Genomic DNA, 27,683 nt, shown 5'->3' with positions numbered 1-27,683 from the left:
AAACGTCAGCTTTTAATGGGTCGGGAGGCTTTTTTTTTTTTTTTTTTAGCCAATGAAAGAAATCTCCTTTATCAATATGCTGTGGCTGTGTAAAAAGTCAAGAAGCGATACCTCGTTCTAGAAGGTCTGACAATAACCGAAACGGATGCTAAATCTATTTTTTACATAAGAAATCCTATTCATCCATTCCAGAAAGCCAAAACTATTAACACAAAACATATTTTATTGTTATTCAATTACAGTTTTCCATAAAGTGTCCTGTGATTGGTTGGCAAACAGCCCTGGGTGTACCCCGCCCCCCGCAGAAAATGGATAGAAAATCAAATCAACTTTATTTGTATAGCACTTTTCCTGCAAAGACATGCAACACAAAGTGCTTTACAGAATTAAAATTACCACAATTAAACAGAAAAATAATTACTAAGAAAGCCCCTCCCTCCCACCCTCCATACTAGACACACACACACACACACACACACTCACACAATCACACACAATCACACACAGTAGGGAGACATGGCATGGCACTGAGCACCAAGGAAACGCCACCTTTGGGGCCGTGCCATCGGGGGACCAGCACCCGGGCCCGCCCCCCCGACTCCGACAGACGGGCGGACCCCCACATTAAAGGGAGGAACCCCCAGCCGGCCGTGTCGAAGGGACCCAAGTATGGAGGGTGCCCCCCTCAGCAGACCTGACACAGCCCCCAGTGTGGAGGACCCCCCCTGAGGAAACACTGGAGCTAAAAGCTAAAAACAAAAAAAAATAAAAACTAAAAGCAAAAAATAGGACTAAAAAGATAAAAACAAAAAAGTTAAAAAATATTAGTTAAAAGCCTGATTAAAAATGTGTGTCTTTAATCTTTTTTTTTTTTTGAAAAAAAAAAAAAAAAGGACGAGATCATAATTTTCAGTCAGGAGTGGAGACTAAATATTGGTAATCATTATGGAGAATAAACACATAAACACAACCACTTCAGTAATTGAAGTCTCCTATGCCACGTGATTGCGTGCCAGTCCGCTTACTATAACAATAAAGAAGTTCGATTCCCCACTGATTTTTAATTCCCGCACGACTTATTGAAAAAGATTTGTAAGCAGGCTTTATCTTGCTGCCATGGCGACTGTGGCATATTGGCGTCGTCAACCTTTAGTCGAAGGTGTTACATTTTCTATTACAGGATAGCACAAAAACGTGTCCTTGGAGGGTTCAACAGAAGAGGCTTCACATCCATAGAAAAAAGCATTCTTTCCGACATGACGTCCAAATTCAATGGAAGTCCTTGGAGTCTGGAGCCTTGCAAATGTCCGCTTTATTGTGTACTAAGCCTGATCATTTGAAGCCGCGGTCGGTATTGGGGTGGGTGATAATGCGCATTTAACAAGTAAATATGCCAATATTGATTCTCTATACCAGGGGTGCTCACACTTTTTCAGCATGCGAGCTACTTTTAAAATGAGCGAGTCAAAATGATCTACCCACTACAAAAATGCAAAACATCTATTTATTTTCAAATGTATTGAGGATTATTTGTACGTACAATGTATGTTGATGTACCTTACATAACCAAATGAGCCAATATTGCAAAACACACATAATTAACTATTAACATTTTTTGTAATTACCTGAGTTTACTTTGATGACTTGCACTGAATTGAACCAGCCAGGGATGCATAGTCCGGACAGTAGCTGCTGATAGCCAGCCTCAAGCACACTTCCAAATGTTTATCAGTCATGGATAATATCCGTTTCACAATATCCGTATAATATTCCATATCCGTATGGAAGTGATATGTTTTTTGCCTTTTTACTTGGTCCAGTTTTTGCCTTTTTACTTGGTCCAGCTCCTTCACTCATTTTAGTGACCATAAACTTTAGCGAGGGCTTAAAATCTGACGCAATTCGCCGACTAGCTTAGCACTTTGCATCGTTGTTTACGCATGAGCGGTGACCTAAAGGTCAAAATTCAGTTGTCATCTGACTGGTTGTCCTGTATGTCAATCAAGTAACGGGGATGGATGATAGGCTGACATCGTAAGTTCTGCTGCACTTAGAGACGTTGTTTGATTTGATTGGTCGCCCGAAGGGCAACATTCAGTTGTCATCTGAATGGCTGCCCTGTATATCAATCAAGTGACGGCATTGATGCTAGGATGATATTTTTTTAATGTCACGCCGCGATCGACCAGTACCACCTCCGCGATCGACCAGTACCACCTCCGCGATCGACCGGTAGCTCGCGATCGACTTAATGAGCACCCCTGCTATAGAACATATAAAGTGTTTCTCACTTCAAGTCTCTCCTTTTGTTTTGATCGGCGCTGCAAAATAACCCAAATTAGAGCCAAAGAGGGTTAGAAAGACGACTGGAGTCAAGAATAAAAACCATGGCAAAACACAAAGGTCTGGCGTTTGTTGATCTTGTTGATCCACGTTGTGTCTTTGTCAACAATCACGTCTTGATTAATGAAGGTAAAAGTTCATTTATTTTAAACTACAAAAAAGTATTTTGGTAAATATTTTTTAGATTAGCTGTGTTAGTTAGCAAAAAGCTCCAGCATCAACTTCCGCTTCCTGTTTCCGTGTAGTAGCAAGTAATATATTAGCATGCTAGCAAGAAAGTTTGGTGATATAAAATACATTAAGAACACAGTTGGACTCAGGTAGTGTATTAATAATAATAATAATATATTTTATTTGTATAGCGCTTTTCAAAATACTCTTTACAGATGAATGGAGTTGAATAAAAACTCATTCGCTCCCAAAGACGTATTTTTTTACGTTTTTTTTCCAGCTTTTTCAGTGAAAAAAACTCCCACATAATAGAAAAAAAACACATTTTATAAGAATTTAACCAGGAAGTGAAAAGGCATCTTGCGTGTAAGTTTTTTTTTAAAATTAAATTAATTTTTTTTTTTTTTTACATAGTTCACGGTGTTATATAAAAATTGTTATTTCAAACAACCTTTTTTGTGTTGTTTGTTATGGCATCCTTGTTTAGACATTTGGCCAAATATATAGAATATGGCTACATTTGTGTCAGTTATGCTTGAAATGTATCTTTTCACAAATAGCTTTTTTTCCCACTTTTTTTTTTATATTAACTGATATTTTGCTGAAACTTACCTATATTCTACTTCTGATTACTAAAGAACAGAAAAAGGTAGAAACATATTTTTTTCTGATGAAAGATGAGAGTAAAACCTTTATTTTGGGATATACCATTTTGAAAAATCATGAAAAATTGATAGCATTTGAAAATTTTTGGGATCGAATCAATTAATAACATGACCAGACGAACGCTATTGCGAAACTGTATGCAAACCAAGGTAAATTTTTGGCATTAATGAAAAAAAAACACATTAACCAAGGTGTCACTGTCACAGGGACAGTATTGCAAATACTGATACAAGTACTTGAAAATGTTCAGGCTCACTTAACAATACATAAATCCAACCATATCAACAAAATAATACAATTATTGCTTTTTTTTTTTTACATACAATTGCTTGATAGCGTTTTTTCTTCTCGCAGTTGGTTATTTTTAAGTAGAATGTCAGGAAACCAATTGAAACTTTTGAAAAGATATTGTTCTAGACCAGGGGTGGGCAAACTTTTTGACTCGGGGGGGCCACATTGATTTAACAAAATTGACGGGGGGGCCAGACTATATATTTTGTATTTATATATTTTCGCTTTGTAAACAGCAGACCACATCAAATAAACAAATGAATAAAAACAAAAAGTACGGGTTGCACGGCGGTCGAGTGGTTACCGTGCAGACCTCACAGCTATGAGACCCGAGTTCAATCCCACCCTCGTGTGGAGTTTGCATGTTCTCCCCGTGCATGCGTTGGTTTTCTCCGGGTACTCCGCTTTCCTCCCACATTCCAAAAACATGCTAGGTTAATTGGCGACTCAGCTGGGATAGGCTCCAGCACCCGCCGCGACCCTCGTGAGGATAAGCAATAGAAAATGAATGAATAAAAAAGCTACCGAAACCATCAAAAAGTTGGCTCAAGCCATGATGGATGCCAGGTTGTATGTTAAGTTTCAACAAAATATTTTGGAAAGAACATGCGGGCCGTATTTTAACACTTGGCGGGCCGGATGTGGCCCCCGGGCCGTAGTTTGCCCACCTCTGTTCTAGACAGATTCTACCAAATTCCTTGATTCTAGCGAGGCTTTCTTTCCCCTTTTCGGTGTTGCAGCTTTGACCTTGAAATAAAATCAGTATGCATCGCAAGCACAGAACCATCAAAATGTAAATGATTACAGGTTGTGGCACAAAAGTGGGAGTGGGCACATTGTGCGCCCAATGAGCCGTGTGCCTTCGGGGGCCGGTAAAATCAATCTGCTTTGTGAGGGCTGTCCAAAAAAAAGAATGCTGAATATTGTTCGGTGCCTCCGAAATCCAAAGTAGCCGTTGCGTGTACATACATGTACAGTACATGTGACTTTGGCCTGAGACATAAGGAGAATTGGTGTAGTAAAGTATTTTTCAACCTACGACAACTTGTTTTTCCTCCATTTTTATTTGGATTTTTTCTGTTTGCATATACTATTTTATATTGCTGCTGAGGTAATTTCATTATAATTTTCTTGACTACAGTTTCTGTAGAATTATTTGACTTTTAAGCTTATTTTGCACTGAACAGGAAGTCATTGTGTTTGAAGTCATGTTTATATAGATTGATAGACTTTCTTTATTGTCATTGCACAATAACACAGCAGTGAAATTGCCAACAAAATGTCGTTGCCTGGCTCCCGTATAATAATAAATAATAAATAAAAATGTGGAGAATAAATAGATGACATCTAATATGAACAATGCAAAGCGTAAAAAGTAATTTGTACAAATAATTTAAAATAAATAATAATAATTTAAAGTTTCTATATGTATATGGCACCTTTAGCCATGTTGTACTGAGGAGCCAGGACGCTGATGGATGTAAAACAACCCAATAAATGTTGTTGCTTGGCTCCTGTATAATAATAAATAATAAATAAAAATGTGGAGAATAAATAGATATCAAATATGAACAATGCAAAGCATAAAAAGTAATTTGTACAAATAATTTAAAATAAATAATAATAATTGAAAGTTTATATATGTATATGGCACCTTTAGCCATGTTGTACTGAGTAGCCAGGACGCTGATGGATGGAAAACAACCCAATAAATTCATCATCACTATTTTCCTCTTAACCAAAACTGGTCCGATTGTGTTTGTATTTTTAAAAACGTACAAAAAAGCAAAACATTTCTGTATCTTATTACCATAATTTAAAATATATATATATATATGGTATGTAATTTATTATATATATATATATATATATATATATATATATATATATATATATATATATATATATATATATATATATATATATATATATATATATATAATATATATATAATAAATTACATACCATTTGTGACTTCATGATGTCGTCTGAGGTTTCCTACAACCGTAATGAAATTGCTTATTAGAAGCATAACAATAAAATATCCATGTTGCTAAAGCACAACAACCAACAAATACAAACAAACATGGTGGAGTAGACACATACTAATTCCAGCATGCACGCCGTAGTTTTAGCGCTCAGTCTAGATCAGGGGTGGGCAAACTACGGCCCGGGGGCCACATCCGGCCCGCCAAGTATTTGAATACGGCCCGCCTGTTCTTTCCAAAATATTTCATTGAAACTCAACATACAACCTGGCATCACGGCTTGAGCCAACCTTTTGATGGTTGAAGTAGCTGTTTTATCAATTTCGTTATTTGGTGTGGTCTGTTGTTTACAAAATGCTCCTGAAAAAAGGGACACAAGCACATAATAATAATAATAATAATAATAATAATAATAATAATAATAATAATAATAATAATAATAATAATAATAATAATAATAAAAATAATAATAATAATACATTCATTTTCTACCGCTTATCCTCACGAGGGTCGCGGGGGTGCTGGAGCCTATCCCAGCTGTCTTGGGGCGAGAGGCAGGGTACACCTGGACTGGTCGTAAAAATAAAAATATAATTATTAATAAAGGCGGCACGGTGGTCTAGGGGTTAGCGCGCAGACCTCACAGCTAGGAGACCAGGGTTCAATTCCACCCTCGGGCATCTCTGTGTGGAGTTTGCATGTTCTCCCCGTGCATGCGTGGGTTTTCTCCGGGTACTCCGGTTTCCTCCCACATTCCAAAAACATGCTAGGTTAATTAGCCACTCCAAATTGTCCATAGGTATGAATGTGAGTGTGAATGGTTGTTTGTCTATATGTGCCCTGTGATTGGCTGGCGACCAGTCCAGGGTGTACCCCGCCTCTCGCCCGAAGACAGCTGGGATAGGCTCCAGCACCCCCCGTGACCCTCGTGAGGAAAAGCGGTAGAAAATGAATGAATGAATGAATTATTAATAAAATTATGAATAAAAATTATTAATATAATTTATATTTATCATTATTAATATAATAATAATGATAACAATAATCACAATAAATTTATAATGCACTTTACATCAAATAAATGATCTCAAAGTGCACATATAGCAGACTACATGACACTTTTACGTGTAAAATATGTGTAAAAATATACGTGTACAAATGGACTGTCACGTGCAAAATACTATACAGTCTGCCCCCCCCCCCCAATCCAATATACAACGTCTAAGTCACATGAAGGTCGCGGTTCCGATCCATTACCCGAAGCTACGGTGTGACGCCACAGTCCAATCAGATGATTATCATCCCTAACGGTTGGTTTCACAACATTTACCTTGCTGATGTCCTCGTCTTCATCCTCATTCGGGCTCGGCCACTTACCCGCCGGTGTGTCAGAAGGTGTGATGGAAGAACGTTGGGCAATGAATGGAACAAGGAGTTCTAACTGCAAGATAAAAGGTAGAAGCTGGAGGTGAGTCCGGTTGTGTCTTTATTAGAATTATAGAAATTCTGATCTTTTCACTCACTTTTTTGTCTCCTTTTTTTGCATCTCATATGCAAATTGTCAGATGATAGCCAATATCTACTTTTCTTACTGAGAAGTCGGCAACAGCGTCGTGAAGAACTGAAGCTGTGAATGTAGGCCAGTGCTTCGGATGTTCCTGACTGAACACCACCAGGTGTTTGCATGTGTTTATGAGCTTTTATGAGCTTTTATGAGCTTTTATGAGCTTTTATGAGCGTTGTCCGCATTGTGCGTTCTCATGTAAAATAAGCGCAGTGTCTCAATAAAAGGCGGGAAACCCTATTTGAGAGTCTAACACAGGGGTGGGCAAACTTTTGACTCGCAGGCCGCATTGATATAACAAAATTTTCGGGGGGGGGGGGGGGGGGGCAGACTATATATTTTACACGTAACAGTCCACCTGGTATTATTGTATCTGTAAAATTGTCATGCAATCTGCTATTATTATTTATTATTTTATATTTATATTTAAATATTGGAGCCTATCCCAGCTGTCTTTGGACGAGAGGGGGGGGGGGGGGGAGCCTAGACTGGTTGGCTTTGGTCATTAGTTCTTTATTAGTTCCTCAGTAACTACTCTGAATTGGTGTGCCTTAGTTCTTTTTTCATTAGTTCCTCAATAACCACTCTAAATGTATGTGCCTTTGGCAATCGTTCCTCAGTAATGCCTCTAAATGGATGTGGCTTAGTTCCTCAGTAACTACTCTACTCATTAGTGTTTCATGACTTCCTTAGTAACTACTCTAAATGTATGTGCCTTTGGCATTTGTTCCTCAGTAATGCCTCTAAATCGATGTGGCTTAGTTCCTCAGTAACTACTCTACTCATTTGTGTTTCATTACTTCCTCAGTAACTACTCTAAATTGATGTGTCTTGGTTCCCATGTAACTGCTCTACTTACTAGTTGTTCATTAGTTCCTCGATAACTACTCTAAATGTATGTGCCTTTGGCATTTGTTCCTCAGTAATGCCTCTAAATGGATGTGGCTTAGTTCCTCAGTAACTACTCTACTCATTAGTGTTTCATGACTTCCTTAGTAACTACTCTAAATGTATGTGCCTTTGGCATTTGTTCCTCAGTAATGCCTCTAAATCGATGTGGCTTAGTTCCTCGGTAACTACTCTACTCATTTGTGTTTCATGACTTCCTCAGTAACTACTCTAAATTGATGTGTCTTGGTTCCCATGTAACTGCTCTACTTACTAGTTGTTCATTAGTTCCTCGATAACTACTCTAAATGTATGTGCCTTTGGCATTTGTTCCTCAGTAATGCCTCTAAATGGATGTGGCTTAGTTCCTCAGTAACTACTCTACTCATTAGTGTTTCATGACTTCCTTAGTAACTACTCTAAATGTATGTGCCTTTGGCATTAGTTCCTCAGTAATGCCTCTAAATCGATGTGGCTTAGTTCCTCGGTAACTACTCTACTCATTTGTGTTTCATGACTTCCTCAGTAACTACTCTAAATTGATGTGTCTTGGTTCCCATGTAACTGCTCTACTTACTAGTTGTTCATTAGTTCCTCGATAACTACTCTAAATGTATGTGCCTTTGGCATTAGTTCCTCAGTAATGCCTCTAAATGGATGTGGCTTAGTTCCTCAGTAACTACTCTACTCATTAGTGTTTCATGACTTCCTTAGTAACTACTCTAAATGTATGTGCCTTTGGCATTAGTTCCTCAGTAATGCCTCTAAATCGATGTGGCTTAGTTCCTCGGTAACTACTCTACTCATTTGTTTCATGACTTCCTCAGTAACTACTCTAAATTGATGTGTCTTGGTTCCCATGTAACTGCTCTACTTACTAGTTGTTCATTAGTTCCTCGATAACTACTCTAAATGTATGTGCCTTTGGCAATCGTTCCTCAGTAATGCCTCTAAATGGATGTGGCTTAGTTCCTCAGTAACTACTCTACTCATTAGTGTTTCATGACTTCCTTAGTAACTACTCTAAATGTATGTGCCTTTGGCATTAGTTCCTCAGTAATGCCTCTAAATGGATGTGGCTTAGTTCCTCAGTAACTACTCTACTCATTAGTGTTTCATGACTTCCTTAGTAACTACTCTAAATGCATGTGCCTCAGCTCCTCGGCAACTACTCGTTAGTTTCCATTAGCTCCTCGCTAACGACTGTATTTTTGTGTACCTTATTGTAAAGTGAGACCTGAATGTCTCTTCATAATGCATTTTAGTTGGATTTTAGCTAATTTAGCAATTTCTATGCTAAAATGTGCTTAAATATGCATATTTATAATGAATAGGTCATATTCAAGAATTACTTATTTATAAAAAACCTGCGATCGATTGAAGCCGCAAAAAGAACGACTGCACACGTTTTGCAAAGTTCCAGCAATGCCTCCAAAAAGCCGCTAGGTAGCGAGAACGTGGCCGTGTCCACTAGGTAGCGAGAACGTGGCCGTGTCCACTAGGTAGCGAGAACATGGCCGTGTCCACTAGGTAGCGAGAACATGGCCGTGTCCACTAGGTAGCGAGAACGTGGCCGTGTCCACTAGGTAGCGAGAACATGGCCGTGTCCACTAGGTAGCGAGAACGTGGCCGTGTCCCCTAGGTAGCGAGAACGTGGCCGTGTCCACTAGGTAGCGAGAACGTGGCCGTGTCCACTAGGTAACGAGAACGTGGCCGTGTCCACTAGGTAGCGAGAACATGGCCGTGTCCACTAGGTAGCGAGAACGTGGCCGTGTCCACTAGGTAACGAGAACGTGGCCGTGTCCACTAGGTAGCGAGAACATGGCCGTGTCCACTAGGTAGCGAGAACGTGGCCGTGTCCACTAGGTAGCGAGAACGTGGCCGTGTCCACTAGGTAGCGAGAACATGGCCGTGTCCACTAGGTAGCGAGAACATGGCCGTGTCCACTAGGTAGCGAGAACATTGCCGTGTCCACTAGGTAGCGAGAACATTGCCGTGTCCACTAGGTAGCGAGAACATGGCGGTGTCCACTAGGTAGCGAGAACGTGGCCGTGTCCACTAGGTAGCGAGAACGTGGCCGTGTCCACTAGGTAGCGAGAACGTGGCCGTGTCCACTAGGTAGCGAGAACGTGGCCGTGTCCACTAGGTAGCGAGAACGTGGCCGTGTCCACTAGGTAGCGAGAACGTGGCCGTGTCCACTAGGTAACGAGAACATGGCCGTGTCCACTAGGTAGCGAGAACGTGGCCGTGTCCACTAGGTAGCGAGAACATGGCCGTGTCCACTAGGTAGCGAGAACATGGCCGTGTCCACTAGGTAGCGAGAACATGGCCGTGTCCACTAGGTAGCGAGAACGTGGCCGTGTCCACTAGGTAGCGAGAACGTGGCCGTGTCCACTAGGTAGCGAGAACGTGGCCGTGTCCACTAGGTAGCAAGAACATGGCCGTGTCCACTAGGTAACGAGAACATGGCCGTGTCCACTAGGTAGCGAGAACTTGGACGTGTCCACTAGGTAGCGAGAACATGGCCGTGTCCACTAGGTAGCGAGAACATGGCCGTGTCCACTAGGTAGCGAGAACATGGCCGTGTCCTTCTGCACCCTGCACAGTCCTGTTCTTCTCTGTTCAAGACGACTTGCTAACCAGTTATTTTGCAGGGTTAAACCGAAGAACAGCTTGTCGTATCCAGGCAACCGGTTTGTTGCCAGGTGACAGAGACAGAGGTCCTGAAACCTTGAGAAAGCGTGCAACAATTGGACATGAATAAAAACAGGACAACTTCTGCAATGCACATTTTTTCTTCTCATCCTTCTGCTTTTTTTCATCACCTTCGCCGTGTGGGAGCTAACGCTACATGTTTATTGGCCGTTATGCACACGCCATCTTCCTGGTTCCTGGAACCTATGCAATATGAGCTGCACATCCTAACCGCCCTGCCTAATTGCTTTACGGCAAGGGTGCTCATTAAGTCGATCGCGAGCTACCGGTCGATCGCGGAGGTGGTACTGGTCGATCGCTGGTCGATCGCGGCGTGACATTAAAAAAATATCATCCCAGCATCAATGCCGTCACTTGATTGATATACAGGGCAGCCATTCAGATGACAACTGAATGTTGCCCTTCGGGCGACCAATCAAATCAAACAACGTCTCTAAGTGCAGCAGAACTTACGATGTCAGCCTATCATCCATCCCCGTTACTTGATTGACATACAGGACAACCAGTCAGATGACAACTGAATTTTGACCTTTAGGTCACCGCTCATGCGTAAACAACGATGCAAAGTGCTAAGCTAGTCGGCGAATTGCGAGATTTTAAGCCCTCGCTAAAGTTTATGGTCACTAAAATGAGTGAAGGAGCTGGACCAAGTAAAAAGGCAAAAACTGGACCAAGTAAAAAGGCAACAACATATCACTTCCATACGGATATGGAATATTATACGGATATTATGATACGGATATTATCCATGACTGATAAACATTTGGAAGTGTGCTTGAGGCTGGCTATCAGCAGCTACTGTCCGGACTATGCATCCCTGGCTGGTTCAATTCAGTGCAAGTCATCAAAGTAAACTCAGGTAATTACAAAAAATGTTAATAGTTAATTATGTGTGTTTTGCAATATTGGCTCATTTGGTTATGTAAGGTACATCAACATACATTGTACGTACAAATAATCCTCAATACATTTGAAAATAAATAGATGTTTTGCATTTTTGTAGTGGGTAGATCATTTTTGACTCGGTCATTTTAAAAGTAGCTCGCATGCTGAAAAAGTGTGAGCACCCCTGCTTTACGGCATCACAGGAGAGACGGAGGCAAATGAGAGCACGTGGTGAGGATTAGCAAACATGTTTCTGTCAGAACCAAGCGGCTTTCATGTGCGGAGATAACCATCGTTTTCCAAGGAGCTACTGCTGACAAATCCGCCATTAAGGGATTTCCCCCCCCCCCCTCCACCCCCAAAGCTGTGTGCTGTACTTGAAGTTTGATTCCGATTGTGTTACTTCAAACGTTTGTTTGCTATGATCTGTTTAGCTATTGCTAAAATAGCTAAACACGCCGCATATTTGCACTGTTTATTAGCACTTTTATTAGCTTTTTAAAATTGTAACAAGTAGAAATCAATTTAATAACAACCGAGTGGTTAGCGTGCATGCCACGCCGCTAGGTGACCCGAGTTCGATTCCATCTCTGTGTGAAGTTTGCATGTTCTCCCACATTCCAAAAACATGCTAAGGTTAATTAGCCACTCCAAATTGTCCATAGGTATGAATGTGAGTGTGAATGGTTGTTTGTCTATATGTGCCCTGTGATTGGCTGGCCACCAGTCCAGGGTGTTAAAAAATTTGGCGAGGGGGGGGGGGGGGGGCTGTCTATACTGTATACATCGTAGGTGGCATCAAATAAGAGTGACATACTTGCTCACGCCGCAACGAAACAAAAACACAACACATCGACTGCAAGTTAATGCATCACATAAAACAACTACTAAGCGGTAACTTAAAACTTTTAAATCCCCAATGCCTGCAAAGCATGCTGGGTCGTTCAACTGCAACAACAATAGGCACCATGAACAAGAACTCCTTTGACGACCTCATCGACATATTTTGTACTCTAGCAAAAATGCAATAAACACGGCAAAATGTTGGGAGATAAAGTACTACAAGCTCCTCAGCATGCCTTGCGGCAGGAATATATGGCTGTTTTTTTGTATTACATGTAGTTATTTCTTTGTATACCCACATGGTGCAGTAGGTAGGTTACTGTGTGTGTTGACGGGTTGTGTTGTTTGAATGGCTTTTTATATACAAGCTACATATTAAATCTGACTATTGCCACAATAACACTACAAGTCATGTGGCCGGCAACACTTTACATTTTAAAAGGTTTAAAAACTGTTTTAAAAACACACTTTGGGTGCCTTGAAAATATACAAATGTAACCCATTATTATTCATGAAAACCACAATGTCAAATATCTATTATCCTGAATTAATTCATGTATTTTCTTCTCCATTTATGTGGCAGAGTGTTGGCGCCATCTCGTGGACAAACGTCCACATTGCAATAACTTCCCATTTCTACAGTTGAAATCTTTTGTTTTTTCCTCATGAAAGTATGAATTAAACTCTAATCTAAAAGAGTTTTTTTTTGTCAAAATAAGCTAATTTACTGGCAATAAAGTGACTCAACTTTGCTTTATTATATTTCAGACAAAAATGAACCTAACAAACGCATACAGGAAGTCATTTCTGTGTGCTAAAAATCAATGCTGTTAATGAACAAAATGATGATTCTGTCGTTTAAAGACAAACAAATCCACCGTGTGTCGTGCGCTAAAGCGAGGGTGTCCTAAGTGCAGCCTGCAGCTTGTTTTTAATTGGCTATCAGCATATTAAATCATAATAAAGTCATTATTAATGACATGTTAGCATATATTGACTTCTATTGGATTGGGTTTAGCATCTTTTAAAATGTATGTCATGTAATGTTTTTTTTTTGCGCGCAGCCCTCAGTGGAAAAAGGTTTGTACACCCCCGCTGTGAAGTCCAAACACGTAAATTTTCAAAAGACCTCCAAGTCGACAGAGTTGTACACCACCGGTGTCTCCTCACCGCCCACAGCCTCGTCCTCCTGGATCTCCTCGTCTTCCTCCTTTGCGGCTTCTTCAAGCGCCTCCAAGGCCTCGTTGGTGTCGCTGGCGAACGTCTCCCTGGAGACGTCATCGTGCTCCTGCAGGTCCAGCATTCCGATGGCCTGCTTCATCTTCTTGGCCACCAAGTGCCTCCTCCTCTTCTGGGCAGACTTCTTGCTCTTTTGCTCTTTCTGGCTCTCCTCGAAGAAGATCTCTCTGATCTGGGCCCGGGTGATGCTTGGTGTGTTCTTCAACAGGTTTAAGTACACGCCACCGGGTGTGCGTCGCCTGCTGCCATCCAGGGTGTAGACGCCGCCGCTTTCTTCCAGCGTTGCAGTCTCACAGAGCAGCTCGATGGCTTTTTTGCTCCCGATGATTCTCACAATGCGTTCTATCAGGTCTTTTTTAGGTTCTTGTAATCTATGCACAATCTCATCCACTATTTTACCTTCTGGGTCGTCTTCGGTGATGTCATATCGGCCTTTCACGTCCATCTCGGCTCTCGGACCCAGTCTCTCTTTCGCCGGCCTCTTCCTCTTTGCATCCCGTCCATTCCCGCTCATGTACTCCTCCAACTGTGCATCCAGCACTTCGCTTACATCTTTTTGCTCTTTCTGACGCTCCTTCTCCATGATCTTCTGAGCCAGGACGTAATTGTAGGTCTCCACATTCCTGTCAGACATACTAACCTCACCGTCCATCCCGAAGACGCCCAGTTCTGCGGCGACGGCATCCTGGCACTGCTCCTGCACTACGGAGCCCCAAATGTTGTTTACCTTACGGCTCCCCAGTGCGCATGCGACAGGTATGCGGTTCGGTACCGGTTGGGCGACGCTTGTGTTCGACACTTTTTGACGTTTCCCCCTCCAACCCCCACATTCCTCATCAGACGAGTCCACGTCGCTGTCACTGGACTCCCCACCGGTGTTTCTGTATGCAACTGTGGACTGAAAAGTAGCACCTCTGTTCTGGAAGGACTGGCCGCTAAAAGCCGGAGGTAGCGAGGATCGAGATGGTGGTACCGTGGCCGTTCTCATTTCAGAATCGGATCCAGAGCCGGAGATCTCTCCATCTTCCAGGTCACCGCCCATAACATCCCCACCATGCGCCATGTCCGGTCTGTACGTGACATAAAAGACAATGCTTGTTAATGACAATCAATACTTATATTCACTTGACAACACAAATGCTAGGATTGTATGCCCTGCCAAAGCACGTCATATTAAAAGCATTTACCTCAAAATGAGGAATTACATGAACTGTGTTTCTGGCTACTTACGTTGCTAACGCGACAACAATGTCGGCAAACTTTAAGATCCGGGATGAGGAAAATTGGCGCTATGCTAAAAGAAACACTCACTTCCGCCTAGCTCTTTCCTGTCCTAAACATTTCAAAATAAATGTCACCAAGAGTGGTTACGCCAGCATTTGAGAGGACATATTGTTAAATATTAGATGGCTGTATCGTAAAGATGAAAAAGAATGTATTAAACAAAGAGCTGACTTGTTTGTGAATTTGTATTAGCTTGTATTTTTAACGGTTCTATTACAAAGCTAGTGTTTTGAATTCTAGTTTACCAGCCGGGAGGAAACGACATTACTTCCGGTTCGTATTGCAAGCTGGCGGAGCTGCAAAATGAAACAAACGTTCGAGGAAATTGAATTGTTTTCGTGCCAACTGATGTGTCTCGTACTGTGCACGGTGTCTCTGGGAATGTACCGCTAACATACAAGGTTCCTTGAATGCAGCGTTTTCCCAAGCGGATGTGACGTATGACGTTGCCGTTGCAAAACCACTCTTGCGCAGTTTGACAGATAAAAATGGCGACCTCCATACGTCTCTTCACATCTCCCGGAATATGTTTGTTACGCAGATCTTTGCTGGAGCAGAATCGTCTGCGCAGAGTAAGATGAATAAGTTACCATCTATTCTTCTTAAAATATGTTCAACGGTTTTAATTCTGTCGTTTTTAACGCACTTTAAAGCATGTCGAACTTGGCTGGCTAAATTGACAACAACTCAGTCGGATTGTCTGACTAAAGACTCACTGATTTTAGGATTAGTGTTTAAATGTTCTAGAAAGGGAACTTTGTTGTCATTCACAACACGACACATGTGGAGTGAAACAATATTTTACATTTAAAGCCACTGCTTGGACACAAAATACACAGTGTAAACAGTAACCATATTTAAATGAAATGCGTGCAAAGGAAACACAGCCAAGAACTCAGGACCTAGTACCAAACATCCACAAAAATGAGAATACATTATATTTTTATAGCTATTATTTTAAGTTTGTGCACACCTGGAGGTAAGAACTACAACAAAAAATGACAAAATTTAAAACTTAATAGGCAGAAGTAACTGCAAATATAAAAATCAAAACATACGACAGAAAGTGACATGTTTTCCTGTCTTGTAGCTCACCGCTGGACCGCACAGACTCTTGGCGACAAAGGCTGCTCACCAAGTGGCTTTAAATGTCCCTGAAACAAAAGTCACCACTTTAGAAAACGGGTTCCGTGTGGCTTCTGAGGACTCCGGGCTTTCAACGTGTACGGTAAGTCAAGCAAAACCTCCAAGCGATTCCTGCGCTTTTGACGCGATCACACAGCCTCGTCTCCGTACGAACATGTGACTTCTTTCAGGTGGGGCTCTGGATTGATGCCGGCAGTCGTTACGAGAATGAAAGAAATAACGGCACGGCGCATTTTCTGGAGCACATGGCGTTTAAGGTGCGATGGTTGACACTGGCGGGTTGTCAACGTGAGAGTGAATCTTTTGTCGTGCGTGCCAGGGCACCAGGAAGCGGTCTCAGTTGGACCTGGAGTTGGAAATTGAGAACATGGGGGCACATCTAAATGCGTACACGTCTCGGGAGCAGACTGTGTACTATGCCAAGGCCTTCTCCAAGGATCTTCCAAGAGGTAGTACAATGCAGATTTCGGTATTGATCCGATGCTAAGTAAATGGTAAAATGTCAAGATCATTGATTTTTGTTCTTTAATTTGTTAATCGTGACTATAATTGGAATTAAACTAAACAATATACTCTGTGTTATGTTTTTCCAAGCTGTGGAGATCTTGGCCGACATCATCCAGAACAGCACATTAGGTGAAGCCGAGATCGAGAGGGAACGGGGTGTGATTCTCCGAGAGATGCAGGAAGTGGAGACTAATCTGCAGGAAGTGGTTTTCGATTACCTGCACGCCACCGCATACCAGTCCACGGCGCTGGGCAGGACCATCCTGGGTCCAACCGAGAATATCAAGTAAGATGACATCATCTGAAAAGTATGCGTTTTGCAGCATGATGCCAACACGCAGTCGTTGAATTGCAGGACGATAAACAGAGGGGATCTGGTTGAGTACATCACCACACACTACAAGGGTCCGAGAGTAGTACTGGCTGCTGCTGGAGGTGAGAACGATTGAACGATTCCAGTCCCAAACAAGTCTTGATATCCGATGCTTTTATACAATGTTTTAAATAATCAAAATAAAGCAAAATACTGTATGTATCAATACAGCATGTATACAGACAAACAATAAAATGTTGTTTAAGGGCTTAGTACTCCAAATAGGTGTGTCCCAATGAAGTACATTGTTAGCTAGCTCATATTAACTTGTTTTTTGGCGTTATAATGCACAGAACAGTGAAAGAAATGTGTCCATGTTTCACATAAGGATTGTAAAGGATGGGCAAAAATTCTCCAAAAAGTGCAGTTCCCTTTTAGTCCCCTTTTCCCCTTAAGCCGGAAAAAAAACAAGATGGCAGAAGTGCATTTTATAAAAGCTTAGCCTTGTAAAAGAGCACCATGCAACAACCAGGAAGTGAAAAGGATTGGAGCTGTGTTGCACCAGGGAGCTTAATACATTAGGAAATTGCAAAAAATGCAAAGGGAAATTTTATCGTGTGCATTATAAATAGTTAATGGTGTTATATTTGTAAAAAAAAAATTTTTTTTAAAGACCATAAAAACCATAACTGTATTTGTGGTTCATTTGGAATTTTTTTATGCTTGGAAATGCTTAGTTTAGGCCAAGAATACATACAATTTTCTTAAATATTCATTTTTTTTTACTAATAATACGTCATAGTCAACCACAAAACATCATTTATTGTTTGAAAAATTTCCATGTAGTGAGAGAAAACTGTATATAAATAACACAACTACAATATAACAATATGAAGAACACATTGGTGAAACTAAACATAGAAGAAGAACAAAAAAACAAAAAAAACAAAAAATGATACGACCTTTTTGTGCCGACACGAATGCTATTCATCCATCAATCCACCCTCCCCTCGTATTCATCAAGCCCATCCTAATTGTTGTGTTGCGTTCAAACAGGAGTTTCTCACAATGAGCTCATTGATCTGGCCAAGTATCACTTTGGAAAGCTTCTCGGCAGGCGTGAGAGCGATGCCCCGACACTGCCGTCGTGTCCCTTCACAGGAAGTGAGGTAAAGGAGTCCTTATTGACCTTGACTCTGTTGGGTCTACAAAAACATGACACAATGGAACCCCTTTATGCACCCCTTGTTAGTACTTTAAAGTGCCCACTTAAGTTGATGTCCATTGTATTGTTTTGTTTTCAAATATTACAACTCCTAGTTTTGATTATGCTTATGTTGACAACTGCCACTTTTCAGATTCGTGTATGTGATGACAAGATGCCGTTGGCTCATATCGCTATTGCTGTGGAGGCCGTTGGATGGTCACACCCCGACACCATCCCTCTCATGGTGGCAAACACGCTGATTGGAAACTGGGACCGCTCGTTTGGCGGAGGAGTCGTGAGTTTCTTTCATTTATTCAAACCATTGTAGCGCAATACTATTATTTATCATGCAAATGGAAGAATCCCGTTTTATTTTTTCTAATATTGTATTGTGTGCCTCTCAGAATCTGTCCAGCAAACTGGCTCAGATGGCGTGTCAAGGAAACCTGTGCCACAGCTTCCAGTCCTTCAACACCTGCTACACCGACACGGGCCTGTGGGGGCTCTACATGGTGTGCGAGGCCGGCACCGTCAAAGACATGATGCACTTCACCCAGAAACAATGGTGAGCACCGTCAAACATGATAACACCCGGATCTCCGGCCTTTTAAATATTTGTTTTAATGTCATGTCAGGATGTCGCTATGCACCAGCGTCGGCGAGAGCGAGGTGGCTCGAGCTAAAAATCTCCTCAAGACAAACATGTTACTGCACCTGGATGGTAAGAAAGATGCTAAACTGACAGTGATGATCAAATGCATTGGTGTTTAATAATGGTCGTTCTTCCTAGGATCCACCCCCATATGCGAGGACATTGGCAGGCAGATGTTGTGTTACAGTCGAAGGATACCTTTGCATGAGCTGGAGGCCCGAATTGATGTGAGTGTTTGTCATGTTTATACCAGAACCTCTACTATTTTAGTTTGTATACATATACTACCATATTTCCTGCGTTCAGGGTTTTTCCATTTACTTGCCTATCATATTTTGTACACTGTAAAAGAATTTCAATCGTATTTAATAGTGCCGGGCAATTATTATAGAACTTAATCATGATTAATCACATGATTCTGTGCAATTAATCTAAGCACAGACAGCAATATCTATGGGGCTTTGTGCAATTAATCTCACTTGATGACATACGGGCAGATTAATCACAACACAAATGCATGAGTTTGATTAACAGACTCCTCACAGTAGACTCAGTTTTGCCCGATTACACAAGAGCCCACGTAATTAATCCCAGTTAATTGCAACATAAATGCTTTAATCGCACTGAGCTGCAAGATTTTTAGGTGCTCAGTCACAATGAATGAAACACATTGTTTTCTCACAGCAAAGTACTCAAAGTAATTACATTTACTAATTAGCACTGAGCCATCGTAACAAATCGTAATAGCAGTAAATCGTGCAATTAATACGTTTTTTGTCTGATCACATGCGATTAACTGCAATTAAGCACTATTAATCACACGACTAAGGTGATTTGTTGTGATTAATTGCATTATGTGTACAATTCTACTAAATATGAGCTTAAATAGCAAGTCCGCACATTGAATGATGAGAAATCTCCAAAAGTGCCTCAGCACTTTCGGTACTTCTTGCTAGGTGCTCTTATGCTAGTTGTTAGCACGTTAGCCATTCTCCTCATGTTAGTGTTGTAAAATCAAACTGAGAAAACTGGCATAACTTTTGGTAGTCCATGCCAATAAACATTTATATAAATGTGGATGTTTAAAATGAATGATTCTAAATGGTTTTGGTGTTAAGTGTTTTTTTAAAGTGTGTAAATTTCCCTTTCAAAAGGCGGTTGACACTTCCACCATCAAGGACGTATGCACCAAACATATCTTCAACAAAGCTCCTGCCATTGCAGCTGTTGGTATGTCATCGTTGCATTGTGATTATTAAGAATTTATTCATAACTTGACTTACTGAAGTACACCACTAGTTAGGACAGAATTTTTATTTATTTTTTTTAATCAAATTGACTCTCTTTCAGGTCCAATTGAACAGCTTCCTGACTACAATCAGATTTGCAACGGGATGTTCTGGATGAGACCCTGAGTTCATTTCAAACGTATAAAAGGAAACAAGCATTCAAGACCATAGTATTTTTTTTTTGTTGTTCTTTTCATGATTTTATTATAAAATAAAGACCAACACAATACTGTTATAATAATGACCATAGACATATTGTCTTTGCGGTGTCATTTTTTACTCTTGCTTGCCACTTGCTCCTGTGCGGCTTTCTTGGCTTTAACCATCTCCACCAGTTCCTGTCAAGGAAATGGGACTTTTCACTATACAGTAAACCTCGGATATATCGGACTCGGATATATCGGAAATTCGCTCACAACGGACAGATAAAAAAAGAACCGATTTTTCTGTAATGCATTTCCAATAAAAATTCATTGCATATATCGGATTTTTTATAACGGATTTCGCCTATTTCGGACAAAATCTCCAGTCCCGTTCCAATGCATTTCCATTAAATTTCCCTGGCATATATCGGATGGCCGCATCGTGGCGCTCCGATTCGCCGAATGGTGACAGGCCGCTATACGACGTCATTTGCAGCGTTTGCAGCGTTGCCTGCGCGTCCAGGTACATTGGAAACATAGTCAAGGAAGTGCCTTTTTATAACGGATAAAATCCCATTTACGCATATACCGGATATAAATCCCATATATGCGTAAAACGGGCATTTTCCGGTATACGCATATAACGGATTTCGCTTATATCGGACAAAACCAGTGGGAACAATTGAATCCGATATATCCGAGGTTTACTGTATTAATACACACACAGGACATACTGCGATACTATGTAATACTATTATTGATGAATGTAACGGCACATTTTTCTTGACAGATGTGTACTGATTTCCTGCTTGGTACACATTAAAAGGTAACAACCGGGAAAGGAAACCGGAATACCGGGTACTCCGGTTTCCTCCCACATTCCAAAAACATGCTAGGTTAATTAGCCACTCCAAATTGTCCATAGGTATGAATGTGAGTGTGAATGGTTGTTTGTCTATATGTGCCCTGGGATTGGCTGGCCACCAGTCCAGGGTGTACCCCGCCTCTCGCCTTAAGACAGCTGGGATAGGCTCCAGCAACCCTCGTGAGGATAAGCGGTAGAAAATGAATGAATACTACCACCTCTGCCAAGTACCGAATATGCCAAACATGTAAGTACTACTCTGTATGTTACAGTATAAACCTACAACACATGCAGTAAAACCACAAAAATACATTCAATACTTGCAATCCTTAATATTTTGAGAAGAGAGCTCCACTTTACCTTATACCTCTTCATACAGTCTTTCTTGTTTCGTCCCGGGACGGAGGCGGCGATCTTCTCCCAGCGTTCAGGTGTGCTGACCGGGTAGGTTTTCAGGGCCTGCTCTAGAAGCTTCTGTTCCTCTGTGGTCCAGGGGGCCGCGTTTCCATCGCCACCGGGGCCTTAAAGACGGGGGGCAGGAAGGTTTTATTTTACGCACACGTGGACCTCCTTCCTCTGAAATTTGCTGACAGTGAATACCAAACCATTTCAATGACGCTAACAACATGGAACCCACCTTCAAACCTCTCTGAGGGCACAGCGTTGTCTACAGTGGTCGGCACACTCGTATGCTCCTTCTTGAACTTCTCAAAGGCTTTTCTGTTGATGTCGTCTTTCTGGAGTGGGTCTGAGGAAACACACGTCTCTTTGCTGGTTTCCTGATCCGTGCAGTATTTGCACTTGATTGGGGCTCAAGTCTAACTTTACTACTAGTACTACATCTAAACCAGGGGTGCTCACACTTTTTCAGCATGCGAGCTACTTTTAAAATGACCGAGTCAAAATGATCTACCCACTACAAAAATGCAAAACATCTATTTATTGTCAAATGTATTGAGGATTATTTGTACGTACAATGTATGTTGATGTACCTTACATAACCAAATGAGCCAATATTGCAAAACACACATAATTAACTATTAACATTTTTTGTAATTACCTGAGTTTACTTTGATGACTTGCACTGAATTGAACCAGCCAGGGATGCATAGTCCGGACAGTAGCTGCTGATAGCCAGCCTCAAGCACACTTCCAAATGTTTATCAGTCATGGATAATATCCGTATCATAATATCCGTATAATATTCCATATCCGTATGGAAGTGATATGTTTTTTGCCTTTTTACTTGGTCCAGTTTTTGCCTTTTTACTTGGTCCAGCTCCTTCACTCATTTTAGTGACCATAAACTTTAGCGAGGGCTTAAAATCTGACGCAATTCGCCGACTAGCTTAGCACTTTGCATCGTTGTTTACGCATGAGCGGTGACCTAAAGGTCAAAATTCAGTTGTCATCTGATTGGTTGTCCTGTATGTCAATCAAGTAACGGGGATGGATGATAGGCTGACATCGTAAGTTCTGCTGCACTTAGAGACGTTGTTTGATTTGATTGGTCGCCCGAAGGGCAACATTCAGTTGTCATCTGAATGGCTGCCCTGTATATCAATCAAGTGACGGCATTGATGCTGGGATGATATTTTTTTAATGTCACGCCGCGATCGACCAGCGATCGACCAGTACCACCTCCGCGATCGACCGGTAGCTCGCGATCGACTTAATGAGCACCCCTGATCTAAACGCTATTCTTACCAAGCCGCTGTAGACTCTTAGCTTTGTTGATGACATCTTTGGCGGTCCTTTTCATGCCGCTTGTGGAGTGCAAATTCATGTAGTTGGCAATGACCTCCCATCTGTTTCAAAATGGGGGGGGGCGTTTGTTTACTGAACTGCACTAAGTACCGGGTACCTATTGGAGGGTTGGGGCTTTTATTTTCGTACAAACGACACATTACCTGGCGTTGGTTCCGGCGGGAAACAGATTGACTGCCTTGATAAGCAGCTGGAGGTCTTCCTCATTCCAGCCTTTCCCGCTGCTTCCTCCTCCTCCTCCTCCTCCTCCGCTGGCCTGCTCGGCGCTACGAGCCGTCTGCATGGCCTGGAATTCAGCCTCTTTCTCCCTCTGGAGTTGAGCGTTCACCTCTTGCACCTAACGGGAAAGATAACGCGGATGATTCTTTTCGGTATTAGCTTTTTTTTCTATCCATTATCATTTCCTGTTTACAATATCTTGTATCCATAATTATCTCCTTCTTGTATCTATGGTCACCTGTTTTGAAGATTTTTTTTTTTTACCTGCTTTTCTACGGCTAGTTTGCTGTCCTCCTTCGAAGCTGAGGCCAAGAGTTCATTGAGAGACTGAAGGCTGGAAGAAAAGAAATATTTCATGCAATGAAATATTAAAAAAAAAAATTTACCCCTAAAAGCAGACATACCAGCACCCCAAAAATGTATAAAAGGTAACATTTGATGACATTACTGAGTGCTAAATCAGAGTGCTAAATCAAGAAAGTTCATTTAGTGCTTTTAATTTGATGTCCTTCCTGTCTTAAGTTTCACCAAAAAATCCATTTCCTGGTGACTAGCTAGTGCCCTGCTAATGCTAATGCTAATGCTGCACACAAAGAATGAAAAGCACAGCAAAGTAAACCAAATGTTTTTTTTTTCTCCAAATGATCTCCGACTCTCCTACCTGGTGAGCTCCAGCCTATCACAGAGCTTCTCGACCTCCTCCATCATCTTCACGTTTTCGGCTTCATTGTCTGCAAAGTAGTTCCAGTTCTGTGAAACAAAACGCGTTAGCAACCAAGCCGGTTTAGCGTTCATACTTGCATACGTAGCATACGTAGCATATAAACGGAATGGAACCTTGCAGGTCATCCTGAGCTTCTGACGCTCCTTTTTGATGGCTTTCTTCTGAATTTCCTTCTCCTTCTTGGCTAATTGGGCAGCCTGCTTGGCCTCTTCTTCTTCTTTCTCTTTAGCCAAACGAGCCGCCTCCAGCTCCGCCTGCCGGACCTGCAAACCACACAGTAATTCCATGAATGGTTGATGTCAAAGCAGTGGCTGGTGTGCTCTTCACTGACAGCAGGATGACTCCACTTACACGCTCCTTCTCTTCCTGCTCTTTCTTCTTGGCTTCGGCTTTTGCCTTCTTCTCCGATTCCTTCCTGGCTTTTTCGTCGTCTTTGAACTTCTTTATTCTCGGATCACAGCTGTAGGCGGCGTCTGCGCGGGGGGAAAAAAATCCAAGACATACACGTCGGTATACCGAAACTTCTCAACTGTGACGTGACCACTGCCGTCTCTGTACCAACTAGTGTTCGTATTCTGTTCATCTCCTCCTTTTTCCTCTGAGCTCTGGAGGCTCGATTCTGCTTTTCGATCCATCTCCTCTCGTCTCGACTACAGGGGGGGAAAAATGTGAACACGCCGGTCAAGCAATGCAGGTCCTAACGATTAGATTCAAGAGCTAAAAAGATCTACCATTCGGCCTTCTCTTTCTCTTCTTCGTCCAGGTATGAGAATTCCCTCCATGAATCAAAATTGTACCTGGAACGACAGACAAGAGTATGAAGACCTTCCACACGTTTGATGTGGTGTATGGCTCCAACCATACCTGGTCCACATACCAAAATGAGTAGAAGTTGTCCACATCTTCAAAGGACGACTCCATGGCTCCTAGTCTGGGCACGTGCTTTTTGGTGGACCATCGGGAATTTCGCTCAAAAACCGAAGCAAACACCTGGAAGAAGTTTTCTTTGCCTTCGCTCTTGGAGGGGACGCTATTGTCAAAGGTGGGATCTACGCTGTCAAAGGCTCGTCTCTTCACAGGGTCGGACAGGACTTCTATAGCTGGATTACAAACAAAGAGTGTGTGAGGACCCAAAGAGGATACAAGCATTTGTAGATGGGCTAAAAACAACCAATTAGCTAAAAATCTAATCTAATACTTCTCTACAAGAGAGGAGAAATATGATTTATTTATGAAATATGTTTTCTCCAGAGTACCCGGAGAAAACCCACGCATGCACGGGGAGAACATGCAAACTCCACACAGAGATGCCCGAGGGTGGATTTGAACTTGTGTCTCCTAGCTGTGAGGCCTGTGTGCTAACCACTAGCACCCCGTGCAGCCTTGTTGACAATAATATTTCATAACAAACCAGTCCGTTTGGCCTGTACTGTTATCGTTCCATCAAATGGCGTGCCCAAACAATGCACCCTATGTGTAGCTAAGTGAGAATGCTAAATAACCTGCCATGGGGCCAAAAAAAAAAGTTGTAAGTGCCAGCAATTTGATACAAAATTTGAGAAAGTGAATTCCATCTTGGGCGGCACGGCGGTCTAGTGGTTAGCGCGCAGACCTCACAGCTAGGAAACCAGGGTTCAATTCCACCCTCAGGCATCTCTGTGTGAGATTGAGTTTGCATGTTCTCCCTGTGCATGCGTGGGTTTTCTCCGGGTACTCCGGTTTCCTCCCACATTCCAAAAACATGCTAGGTTAATTAGCCACTCCAAATTGTCCATAGGTATGAATGTGAGTGTGAATGGTTGTTTGTCTATATGTGCCCTGTGATTGGCTGGCCACCAGTCCAGGGTGTACCCCGCCTCTCGCCCGAAGACAGCTGGGATAGGCTCCAGCACCCCCCACGACCCTCGTGAGGAAAAAGCGGTAGAAAATGAATGAATTCCATCTTGCATATTCCATCCTAAGTCATTTTTTTTTACAATTTTTACAGTGTGATAAGATTGATATTTTTGGGTTCTCCTCACAAATATCTGTGTTTTTATTGTGTTCTTCATATCATTACATTGTTGGTATTGTTATCTACCATATTAGACGTACACAGATCAACCCAAATCACCTAAATCTTTGTCCTGTGTCCTATTCTGACTTTAATCAACAAATAAAAGACAAAATCGTTCAATAATCTTGGAAACACTTACGCTCCAAAAAGTATCGTTATCAGCAATAATTGACTTGAGTGTCCTAGCATCCTACCTTTAGTTATACATGTGAAGTAATCATTGTCGCCTTCTAAAATCTGCTCTCCGGCAGCTTTCCTCTTGTCAGGATGGTGCTTCAACACAATGGCTTTGTCTGTTGGCAAACAATAACAGCATGCGTGTAGACGTTACTTCTTTGCACAGTGGAGATCCACTCACTGCACAGCGAGTCTCGGAAATAGCACATCGGGAACCTGCAACAACCACGCCGCACTGACTGCTGGGCGGAGATAGCAGTTGCAGCAATGTGGAGACTATGGAGCACAACACTACAGCATCCGGCGATAAGCCACTGTAACGGGATAAGCTAATAATAGCATGTGTGTTTATTTTAGGCAATAGCGAGTTGCAGGAGTAGAACCAAGCGGGTACTGTGCAGCGGAAAAGGATGTAAATGAGAGAGGGACTCGAGAGCATACTCACGGGCAGCTTTGATCTGTTTCTGAGTGGCTTTATACCTCAAGTGCGGCAGACCGAGGACGGCGTAGTGATCTTGATTCTAACGGAGGAAAATGATTGCATTCATGAAGTAACTCCGTTGCGTGTTTTGACGGCAGTGACAATAAAGCTTTTGCGCACACAAGCAAATATTATTTCATACCTTCCAGTCCTTTGGGTCAAGCGTTCGGAGCATCGGATGCTCCTCCAGCTGAAACTCCTCATCATCTGACTCCTCCGAAGACTCCTCCTCCTCTTCCAGCTCCTGAAAGGATGTCGACGCATTCCTGTTTTGCCTCTTCACGTAGGCTTCAAACCAGCGACCCACGGGCTCAACATGAACCTGCACAGATGCTAATGGAGGGATACAACTTTAAAAACAATAATAAGCTCCTGTTCAAATCAATAATTGGTACTTTCTGCAGTTGAGTAAACTATCATTGACATGTATTTTTTTTAGTGCACACACCCAATGCTCATGTAATAGCTTAATGTCCTTATAAGGTGTAAGTCATCTTAAAAACACAAATCTCTATAAATACAACAGGTGTTGAAGCACGAATGGATGCAAAAGTGTAAAAAAATGAAATACATGGCTGATGGCTGAACATTACCTGTCAAAAAGCTGCAGTATGTGAGCGGTGAGTGGGCAGCAATGTGCTATTATGCAACAGTTCCATTGCTGGGCTAAAATCACCATTACACTCATTCAAATAGAAAAGGGGGGGCATTCAGCCGTTACGAGCCGTTGATATCAGCCCGATGTCACTGTCTGTGATCGAGCATGTCGCTGACGAGTATGCTAACAAACTCAAAGTAATGTAGCTTAGCAAGCTACCTCCCAATGGCCTCACACACGCTTCTTACCGGCAACAGCTTTGAACACAGTCGTTCCTTCCCCGTCCACCGCTTCTAGTAACATTTTCACAAGAATGGCAACACGTACATTCAGGTGCCACGATTCTTCAAATGATATTTTCAGAAACTGCTTCTAATTCAGGGCCCGCTTATTTACACACCACATGGACACCCACTAAAAAAGAACACATTCGTGAGAACTCCGGGTGTCACCTCGTAAAACATTCCGTGTTACAGTAGATGACAGTCAATATTTTGTTCCGGATTTACTGCAAAACATTTTCACCAAACAGATTAATGTGGACTTAATAAAAAATAAAACTCTATATCGTATCTTATTGATTATCCTATTCTAATGGGTTTAATATTTAATATAAGTATATTTCATTGTTTCAAGGGAACACGTATCGGATACGGTTGCAC

The 27,683-nt window shown here is 41.9% G+C and overlaps 3 protein-coding genes across 3 annotated transcripts; 1 reads left to right on the top strand and 2 right to left on the bottom strand.

The window, feature by feature from the left end:
* Positions 1-12,634: 12,634 nt before the first annotated feature.
* Positions 12,635-14,986, bottom strand: phax (phosphorylated adaptor for RNA export). The gene is made up of 2 exons (XM_058066169.1): positions 14,824-14,986; positions 12,635-14,663 (listed from the first exon to the last, which is right to left on the bottom strand). Exon 2 carries the CDS (start codon positions 14,654-14,656, stop codon positions 13,475-13,477), a length of 1,182 nt encoding a protein of 393 aa, XP_057922152.1. The 5' UTR covers positions 14,657-14,663; positions 14,824-14,986; the 3' UTR covers positions 12,635-13,474.
* A 229-nt stretch (positions 14,987-15,215) lies between these two features.
* On the top strand, positions 15,216-20,256 carry pmpcb (peptidase, mitochondrial processing subunit beta). Its single transcript, XM_058066167.1, has 13 exons — positions 15,216-15,449; positions 15,968-16,105; positions 16,194-16,280; positions 16,343-16,472; positions 16,618-16,816; positions 16,886-16,965; positions 17,900-18,012; positions 18,202-18,345; positions 18,455-18,615; positions 18,686-18,771; positions 18,841-18,929; positions 19,857-19,932; positions 20,053-20,256. Exons 1-13 carry the CDS (start codon positions 15,366-15,368, stop codon positions 20,115-20,117), a joined length of 1,452 nt encoding a protein of 483 aa, XP_057922150.1. The 5' UTR covers positions 15,216-15,365; the 3' UTR covers positions 20,118-20,256.
* On the bottom strand, positions 20,164-27,488 carry dnajc2 (DnaJ (Hsp40) homolog, subfamily C, member 2). Its single transcript, XM_058066166.1, has 16 exons — positions 27,270-27,488; positions 26,566-26,756; positions 26,388-26,463; positions 25,960-26,058; positions 24,587-24,809; positions 24,441-24,506; positions 24,268-24,359; positions 24,061-24,182; positions 23,823-23,972; positions 23,647-23,735; positions 23,250-23,319; positions 22,910-23,103; positions 22,707-22,807; positions 21,637-21,747; positions 21,360-21,520; positions 20,164-20,329 (listed from the first exon to the last, which is right to left on the bottom strand). The coding sequence occupies exons 1-16, from the start codon at positions 27,322-27,324 to the stop codon at positions 20,261-20,263; spliced, it is 1,869 nt and encodes a 622-aa protein (XP_057922149.1). The 5' UTR covers positions 27,325-27,488; the 3' UTR covers positions 20,164-20,260.
* Between the last annotated feature and the right edge of the window lie 195 nt (positions 27,489-27,683).

This window comes from Doryrhamphus excisus, chromosome 3 (genome assembly GCF_030265055.1).
Source record: "Doryrhamphus excisus isolate RoL2022-K1 chromosome 3, RoL_Dexc_1.0, whole genome shotgun sequence".
Taxonomy (NCBI): Eukaryota; Metazoa; Chordata; class Actinopteri; order Syngnathiformes; family Syngnathidae; genus Doryrhamphus; species Doryrhamphus excisus.
This window is presented reverse-complemented; position numbering and strand designations above follow the sequence as displayed.